We start from the raw sequence: 9,403 nt of genomic DNA on the forward strand, positions 1-9,403 counted from the left end.
CTCCTCTTCTCTATCTCATCTCCAAGTCAATGGGAGTCAATGGACAGGGTTGAACTCAGCCCATTTCTTCATTGCTGCCTTTCCCCCTCTTCCACTCACCAGTAGACCAATGTGGTTGCCAGCAAACTTACATGCCTGCTCATGTGTTCCCTCTCAGTTTCAGTCTTAGAGAGGGGTTTGTCCTGAAGGAACTTGATTGCTTGCCTTGATTGCTATCAATACATCTTGATTGCATGTTTTATCAATTTCAGACTAAAAGTTGGTAGAATTCTTCAGTTTCATCATCACTGGCTTTTGTGGTTGGTGTTTAAATTTGAATAATAGTGGTATTAAACTGGTAATTCTTGTAGATATATGGATATTATCCTATTATAGACAGCATTGCACTTCAAGATAGATCTTGAAATCTTCTTTTTGACGATGAATATGATACCATCATCTTGAATTTGTCAGTCTTGCCTTAGTAAACCATAGGATTGCCTGATTCAAAATGCCCATTGCCTGTCCATTTTAACTCACTAATACCTAGGATATCAATCAATCTTTAGGCATTCCATTTAGTTTTTGACAACTTCCAATTTTTCTAGGTCCACGAACTAGAAAAGCTGTTTCTTCTCATTTTGAGTTGTGCTCCATCAGCAAATGATGACTGAAAACTTTGCTCTATTCATGTCATTACGGTCAACTCTCCTTTGAAGAAGCAGCTCTTCCCCAGTCATAGTTTCAGTTCTTTCCAACCTAGGAGGCCTATCTTCAGGCATTATATCCGACAATGTTCTTCTGCTGTTCATAAGGTTTCAGTGACTAACCATTCTGAAATAATCTGCCTCTCTTTCTTCCTACTCATAGTCTGGAATCTCTGCTGAAACCTGTCCACCATGGGTGGCCCTACTGGTATTTAAAATACCAGTGGCATATAGCACCACAAAATGCAAGCCACCACAGTATGACAAACTGACAGATGAATGTTGAAGGGATCATGGTATGTTGTTAAAACTCCACTGGCTCTGAAGGCATAGTGACCTGGGTACAAGCCTGGGCTCTGGTCCCTCCTAGCTGTGTGACCTCAGGCAAGCCACACTGCGTATCCAGGTCTAGGTCTCCTAATCTATGAAAATTCAATAGTAGGTATAACTTGTAAGCTTTTTGAAAGATTCAATGAGGTAATACGTGTGAACAGGTCAGCTCAGTGCCTGGTACATTATAGTCACTTGTTAGTATTGTGTTTGTCCCTCTCTTCAAGGGACTATCTTATTCATTTCAGCCCAGTACTACAGGCTTTGGGGACCCATTTGATATCCCTGTTCTAAATCTGTAGCATTTGGGGCAAATATTTAGTCCCTGGGAACCACTCAACCACCTGAATTTTAGACATGGCCACCTAAAATGAGGGGGCGATAGAGGCATGAAGTGACTAGTTTACAATGTTTCAAGAGGGAGTTTAAGAATGTGTGAGGGAAGATAGAGTTACCATTGAATAGTTTTCATCTTGTCTGGATGGGTCTGGTGAGGATGGTGCAAGCCATGTTATGCTTGGCCTAAGGGGTAGGAATATGAAATAAGTAAGGAAGTATTGGTAATAGGGTTCCAGTTCATGTATGCATGGGTTTATTCCAAACAAAATATGTTTAACCATATCTCTGTCATCAGTGGATGGCTGCAGACAAGTTTTTCAATAATACACTTGTCTTAGTCTCATTAGAGGGTCTTCAGAAAAGCACGAATCGAAGCAGTGGAAATAAAGAATTAAAAAAAAAGGTTATGGAGACTATTTTCTGGAATTCCACAGAAATAATCTTGATAAGGGAGTCTTGGTGTGGCGCTGTGGGTTAATGCACCAGACTGCAAAGCCATTTGAACTGCAAAGTTGGTGGTTCAAGCTTACAAGCTGCTCCTCGGAAACCCTATACAGGGTTTCTGTGGGTTGGAACCGACTCGATGGCACATCACAACAACAATAATCTTGATAGATTTCAGACACGGGAAGATCACAGGGACTTCTCATGAAGTGTTAAGAAAATTGGAAACTGTGCTGATGAGGTGAAGGCCAGGCTAGTTGCACAGAGGAATTTTTCCCCATCAATAACGCATCCACTTAGTCTTTGAGGGCAGCAAGGACTGTTCTATGATAATTTTGCAGGGAATCCTTGCCTCTCCACCCTACAGCCCTAATCTTTCCCTTTCAGATTTCTTTTGGTTTCTCAAATTCAGAGAAAATTGAAGAATACAGAATTCTTCAGGGAAAGGGGTAGAGAGATGGAAATATCACTCTCAGATGTGTATACGTCTAAATGGAGGGTATGCTGAGAAAGAATAGCTTCACATTTTGGTATTTTTTTAATAAAAGTTTTTATGATTTTACAGCAATAATTTTGACTTACCCTCCTTTTGTAGACCAAATTAGGATTGTCAGATTTAGCAGCTAAAAATACAAGCTATCCAGTTAAATTTGAATTTCAGATAAACAATGGATAATTTTTAGTAAATTGGGACATAGTTATACTAAAAATTATCCGTTGTTTATCTGAATTCAAATTTAACTGGCGGCCTGGTGTAGCACTGTGGATGAAGGTACCAGACTGCAAAGCCATTTGAACTACAAGGTTGGCGGTTCAAGCTCACCAGCTGCTCCTCGGAAACCCTATACAGGGTCGCTATGGGTCGGAATTGACTCAATGGCACTTAACAACAACAACCTATATTTTATCTTGAAACCCTAGCTCAAGCTCACACTGTTAAGAGTCTTGAGGAGTGAAGCGGGCTTCCAACTGTAAGAAGCAAATCTGTATTTGCACAGATTCTAGACCCCAAGTCCCTCTTCCCTTTACAAACAACTCCCATGCTTGGTCCATATGATCATGATGCCTCAATGGTCCAAGCCCTGGTAAAAACTCAGGAAACGGACTTGAAATGTATTTCTTTCAACAGAAAATATGGAGCCCCTGCGTTCTTGGGTGGTGCAAATGGTTAAGCACTCAACTGCTAGCCAAAAAGTTGGTGGTTTGAACCACCTAGAAGTGCCTTGGAAGACAGGTCTGTTGATCTGCTTCCAAAGATCACACACAGCCTTGGAAACCCCGTGGAGCAGTTTCACTGTGCGCACAGCATGTTGCCATGAGTCGGCCTAACTCTAAGGCAAATAACAACAGCATAGCAATGAGGAAAAGAGATGAACTAAGCTACCCTCCCTTATGACGCTGTGTTCTTGGCATGAGACATACAACAGCAAAGGAAACAATCACGCATAAGTCACACAGTGAAAATGCTAAAAATAAATAAATAAAGGCATGTCAAGGGGTAGGAGGGTTACAAGTTAAAAGAGTCACCACCAACACCTCCTCACCCTTTAGAATATAAAAAGTAAAAATGACGGGCAATACCATGTGCTGGCAAGATTTGGAGCAACCAGAACTCTCATACACCACTCATAATAGCATCTCCCCACTGTGGAAACTGTTCAATGCTATATCCTGAAGCTGAACCCCACCACCCAGCAATTCCACTCCTAGGAGTAAACAAATGTGTACCTACGGTAACCAAAAGGCGTGTACTAGAATGTTCACAATATCACTGTGGGTAAGAGCTAGAAACAGCCTAAATGTCCATCGTCATAGAATAGAGCATTAAGAGGTGGTATACAGAACTATGGGAATTTATACAGTCCTGGGAAGGAATGAATGACTGCTACACATAACCAAATGGATGAATCCCACTCATGTAATGTTGAGAAAAAAGAGCCAGACAGTTGTGAGTCCATTTATAGGCAGTTCAAAAGCAAGCAGAAGTAGTTTATGGGTCAGAAGTCAGGAGAGTGGTTACCCTGGGTGGGGAGCCACTGGAAGGCACAAGGGAGCTTCTTGGGTGCAGGTCATGTTTCACTTCTTGCTAGTTACATGGAATGTTCACGGTGTGCAAACTTATCAAGGGGTTAAGATTTGTGTACCTAGCGGCTTAAAAAATGGGGTGGCCAGAAATCCCTGAGCAGTCCTCTCTTGCAGGAACCAGAGACCAGGAGGACACCAACACCAAGGAGCTCTATGAGAGCAACAAGCGCTTCCTGGGACCCTACAACTCCGCCAGCCCGTGCCAGAACATTCTGCGTGTGATCGCGGTGACTCCTTACCTCCCCCTCCCTCAGCTGGCCCCCATTGCAAGAAGCCTTCCGACCCCTCCCTAGCACCCCTTCCTCCCCTGGTCGGGCCCACTACTCCAGAGCCATGGCCTTGTTGCTCCGGATGGGTGCCTCCTAAGTTCTGGAAGCAGGGACCAGGTCACCCTATCTTCTGCCGCCTCCCCTCTCCCCACCCCATTCCCACTGATTAACTGAATGTGCATGGGCTCCTCTGTGACTGTGCTTATACACCTGGGTATTGCCTCAGGTGTGTCAGCAGCTCTACACCTTTGTTTCAGGAATTTGGGGACTTCCTGGGACCCCAAGAGGTCAAGGACCTGCTGCTGGCTGCCCTGGAGGGGCTGAAGGGTGACTCAGAGGCTCTCAGGAAGGACTCCGGAGAAATGATGCAGCTGGCCTCGGAAGTCACGCTCAGCTCGGTGCTGGAGTGGTACAGGCACAGGGCACTGGAGGTGGTAAGGCCCCCTGCAGGCAGGGGCTGGAGCTGTCACTGAGGAGGTTGGCATTCTGGGCAGCCTGCTTTTCTGTGAATGGGGCTGGGGGCTAAGGGAGAGTGGCGATGGAACCCCCACCAAATGCTGGGGCAGAACAGGGTGGGGGAGTTGTAGCTGAGTCTGGGAGCCCCCAATGTGCAGGTTGCTCCCTACTCCCAAGAAAAAGTAAATTGAGCTGGGGGCAGGGAGGTGGCAAGGCCGTCGGCTCACCCCGGGGAAGGGGCAGGTGCCCTACTCACCAATCGCCCCCATTTCTCTCTCTGGTCTCTCCTCTCCCTGCCTCCTGGCATCCTCTTCCCTGTCACACCCTCTCTCTACCTCCTCACAACTCCACCTTGCCGCCCCCTTGGCTTCTCCATCCTCCTCCCACCCACTCCCTTTCCATTCCTGGCTGCCTGTCTGTGCCCCAGATCCCAGAAATCATGCAGGGTATCTACGTGCAGCTGAGTCACATCCAGGAGCCGCGGGCCCGTGAGGTGGCCCTGTTGCCCGTCTCCCTCCTGGCCAGCTCCTTCATGACTGAGGTCGTTGTGGCCCTGCTCATGTGCCCCCTCCCTCTGGACAGGTACCAATGGGGAACTGGGTACCCCTCCTTCTGCTCCCCTGCCCTCCCAGAAGGCCTTTCTTCACAAGCACTGCTGGGGGTCAGGCACCATGCTGGACATTTAATATACTGTTGACTTCTCACAATAATCCCATTCTACAGATGAGGAAACTGAGGCTTTGGGACAGTTTCTTGCCCTACATACCCAGTAAGCAAGCAACAGAAGCAGGACCTGAACTCAGGTCTGACTGACTCCAAACCCACCAAAAAAACCTAAGCCCACTGCCATTGAGTTCATTCCAACTCATAATCCCATACAGCGTTTCCACGTCTTGATGGGAACAGAAAACCTCATCTCTCTCCCTCAGAGTGGCTGATGGGTTTGAATTGTTGACCTACAACTAGCAGTTCACTGCTTATTCTACAATGCCACCAGGACTCCTTGACTCCAAGCCCAGAATCCTTTATTGATGCCAGGAGAAGGAAACCTGAGTGTTTTCCTTGACTCTGCCTCCAGAGGCTGTGTGATCTTGGGCAGCTGCTTACCCTCTCTGGGCTTCAGTGATCCCCCCATAATCAAAAGGAGGTAATACCCCTGTATCCTCATCTTGGGGATGTAAGGGTGGTAATGTCCTGTGTACCTGCTAGGGCCTGGTCTCTACAGGAGGACAAACATGCCCATGTTCAGATGGGCAGAGGGGACTGGGGCTAGGCAGTGAGAGATCAGCTGGTCTCAGCCTCACAGCCCAGGAAACAGTCCACTTGTTCTGTGAATGAATAAAGCAAGGCATTGTGTGTTATTGCTGTTATTTGCTGTTGAGTAGATTCAGACGTATGGTGACCCCATGGATGTCAGAGTAGAACTGCTCCCCAGGGGTTTCTTGGGCTATACTATTAAGCTAAGCAGATCACTAGGCCTTTTCTTTGACAGTGCTGCTGGGTGTCTTTAGGTTAACAGCTGAGCACAAAGTTGTTTGAGAACAAATGTGAAAGAATTGCGCAGAACTAGGCAAATGGAGCCTGCTTCTAGTAGGGAATTTTGTTATTATTCATAGAGACTTAGAGGGATGCCCATCCTCTCACCTGGAAGGATTTAACCCTTGGTGAGTTGCACCGCCCATGTGAGAGTTGTCTTCTTGGGTCCAACTAAACATTCAGACTCACAAGACCACCCTGGGCCACACTTAACACTGGAGTCACCCTAAGAGAGTGCAAGGGAATGTCAGGGGCTCCTCTTTGTAGGGGTCCTCACAGCCATTCAAGCAGACTGGGCTGGGACTGGGATAAGATCAGGGAGGCATTCAGAGTGCAAAATTTAACTCAGGTGCCCAGGTTGTGTTTGTAGGAGTCTGAGAGTGAGTACCTCCTTAAATCTTGGGCCCTGGCTGGCTCATGTGCATCAACCTCTGTTTGGTCCTGAGTCCAGTAGTTGAAAGCTCAGGTGTGAGGGAAGGGGTCTCATTGGCTGGGTGCAGGCTCAGACTTCACAGGAATTACTCTGTCTCCTAATAACTCCACAGCCTTTGCTTTCAGGGTCCTGGCAGGGACAAGCCCAGTTACTAGTCATTGCACCCTAGGAAGCTCACTGCCACAGGGTCCCCACCCAGTTCTTATAGTTAATTTGAAATTCCTTCTAGCCCAGATGCAATTTACCAATCAGGTCATTTTTTACCATAAGCAATGTTGCCTAGCAACATAGTTGACATACTATCTTTATCAGGTTTCCAGGGGAACTGAGCAAGAAAGTTAATGGAAGGTTCAAATGCTCATGTAGAAGGAGGAAAGGGTTCTGTTAACCCTTTACACACTGGTCCATCAGCACTGCTCCCTGACTTTATATGACAAGTGCAAGGCCCAGGGCCCCGAGGGTTCAACTGCTTAGATGCTTGCTCCTTGGTATGGAAGAAAGAACATAGGCTTTGGAGACATAAAATCAGCCAACCAACAATCAAAACCTTGCTGTTGAGTTACTTCTGACTCATAACCTTTCAGTTAGCATCCAGCACTTAACCAATTGTGCCACCCAGGGCTGGAGACATCGGACCTGATTAAATCTTAACCCTGTTGCTCATCAGCTGTGTAGTCTTGGACTAGTGACTTCAACCTTCTGAGCCTCAACTTTACATCTGTAAAATGGGAATAACAACATCCACTTTGAGAGTCATGGGAGTTCAGTGACCCTGAATATCTTGACTATCTTGTTTCCATCTGTCTCCCCAGAGATTTGACTTAGTGCCTGGCATACAAGAATTACTCAATAAATATTTGCTAGGGTAATAAATTGTACCAAAGGGGTTTCAAAAAGTCCATGGAAAAATTCCATTATCTTTTCATTTCATTTTTTCCATGAAGTTTTTGAAATGCTCTCCTCTGTAAGTATCTGGCACAATAACTGGGAAATCGCTTTTTCAATAATTGTTAGCACTCCTGCTTCTTGGAAACTGTTTTCGGGACCATTCCTTAGATGTCATTACTATGACATCATCTCCTTCCCCTCCCTAAACCACTGGAGGCAGGACAGACCCCACTGCCCTGACCACCACTAGCCCTCCTTCCCCTGACCTCTCAGCAATGGAGCCGAGATGTGGAGGCAGCTGATACTCCGCAAGCCCAGCTGTGATGTCCGAGACCTCCTGGACCTGCTCCTCACCAGCCTGAAGGAGAAACCTGTCACCAAGAAAGGCCGGGCTTCCATTGTGCCCCTAGCGGTAAGGACATGCCCCCATCTCTCCCCCCTCCCATGCTTCCTTTCTCCTTTTCACCCTCTACTGAGCTCAGCATACCTCTGTTTGGCTTTTGAGTTCCCCAGGCTGCCAGTAACTAGTTATGTGGCCTTAAGCAGGTCTCTGTCTCCTGGTTCTTGTGATCTACTAGACAATAGCAATCATACTATATACAGTGACAGCAACAGCCTGGGACAGTGCAAACAGAACTGGCTTGGAGTCACAGCCCTGTGTCTGAGTCGGGCTTTATTAGTTTGTGACTTGGGCAAGTCACTTTAACTCAGCAGAAAGCTGAGTTTCTGCTTCCGTAAATGGAAAGAATATGTCTTATTTGGTGATTGTGAAGCTTAGAGACAACTCATTCCTTCATTTAAGCAACACAAAATGTTTAAGTCCTTCTTGCTGCGAGGCTCAGAGCTGAGCCCTGGCACACAGAGGAAAGAGACAGCTCTGACATTCAGTTCAGGGAGGTGGGAAGAGGCTGGAAGGTAGCAGGCACCTGAGGCAAGTGGACTGGAGAGATGGATTTCTTTCTGCCTCCATTACCATCGCCCTGGTCCAAGTCAGCTGGATAATACTTCTGCTCCTCACTCATCTCCCTGCTTCTCCTTGTGCCTCTCCAATGCAAATGTTGCTGTTCAGTTGATTCTAATGGTGACCCCATGTGTGAAGAGTAGAACTGCTCCATAGGGTTGTCAAGGCTGTGACCTGTTGAAAGTAGATTACAGGGCCTTTCTTCTGAGGCTCCTCTGGTGGGTTCAAACCTTTGATCGATAGGCGAGCACTTAACCATTTGTGCCACCCATAGATGCCATCCAATTTGTACCACAGCCTAAACATCTTGGAGAAACATACCTCTGTTCTTCTCACCCTCCTCAATGGCTTCTCATTACTTTTGAGAGCAACATAGTGCTCTTGCCTGTGCTACAGTATCCTGTACCTCTCTCCAGTCTCACCACACTCCATGGTCCTTGGGCTTGCTCTGTCACTGCTTCTACCACATATCCGCCTGCCACAGAGCCTTTGCATGTGCTGTTTGTTGTCTCTGCCTAGAAGGTTCTCCACTTACTCAACTCAGACTCATCTCTCTGTTCTCAGCTCAAGCGTCAACTCCTCAGGGAAGTCGTCCCCAGTGTCTCTGGTCAGGTCAAATCTGTGAATTACACTTTCCCATGGCACATACGTTACCTTGGGAGGATTTGCCCCAGTTTCAATTTGACAATAGTGTGAGAGATGGTTGGATGAATATGTGAGATGCATGAAAATAGAGTTTGTGCCTATTCTGCCCATCAGGATATTCCCAATGCCTAGCACACCCCTGGCATGTAGTAGACACTGGAAATAAAATTTTTTGGGCTGATTTATTTATTCAGTAAATATTTATTGAGCATCTACTGAGTCCTAAGGAGCTCTGGTAGTGTAGTGGTTATATATCAGGCTGCTAACCTCAAGACCAGCAGTTCAAAACTACTAATTGTTCTATGGGAGAGAGATGAGGCTTTCTGCTCCC

The 9,403-nt window shown here is 46.5% G+C and overlaps 1 protein-coding gene across 1 annotated transcript in view; it reads left to right on the forward strand.

Moving 5' to 3' along the window:
• Window positions 1–9,403, forward strand: part of MROH7 (maestro heat-like repeat family member 7) — a 94,573-nt gene that overhangs the window by 33,115 nt on the left and 52,055 nt on the right. The window contains exons 9-12 of the mRNA XM_006839871.1: window positions 3,999–4,111; window positions 4,411–4,587; window positions 5,037–5,191; window positions 7,740–7,878. Of these exons, the coding sequence (XP_006839934.1) occupies window positions 3,999–4,111; window positions 4,411–4,587; window positions 5,037–5,191; window positions 7,740–7,878 (584 nt within the window). The remainder of the gene's footprint in view (window positions 1–3,998; window positions 4,112–4,410; window positions 4,588–5,036; window positions 5,192–7,739; window positions 7,879–9,403) is intronic.

The sequence above is a fragment of the Chrysochloris asiatica genome, unplaced genomic scaffold, assembly GCF_000296735.1.
Source record: "Chrysochloris asiatica unplaced genomic scaffold, ChrAsi1.0 scaffold00026, whole genome shotgun sequence".
In the NCBI taxonomy this organism is placed as follows: domain Eukaryota; kingdom Metazoa; phylum Chordata; class Mammalia; order Afrosoricida; family Chrysochloridae; genus Chrysochloris; species Chrysochloris asiatica.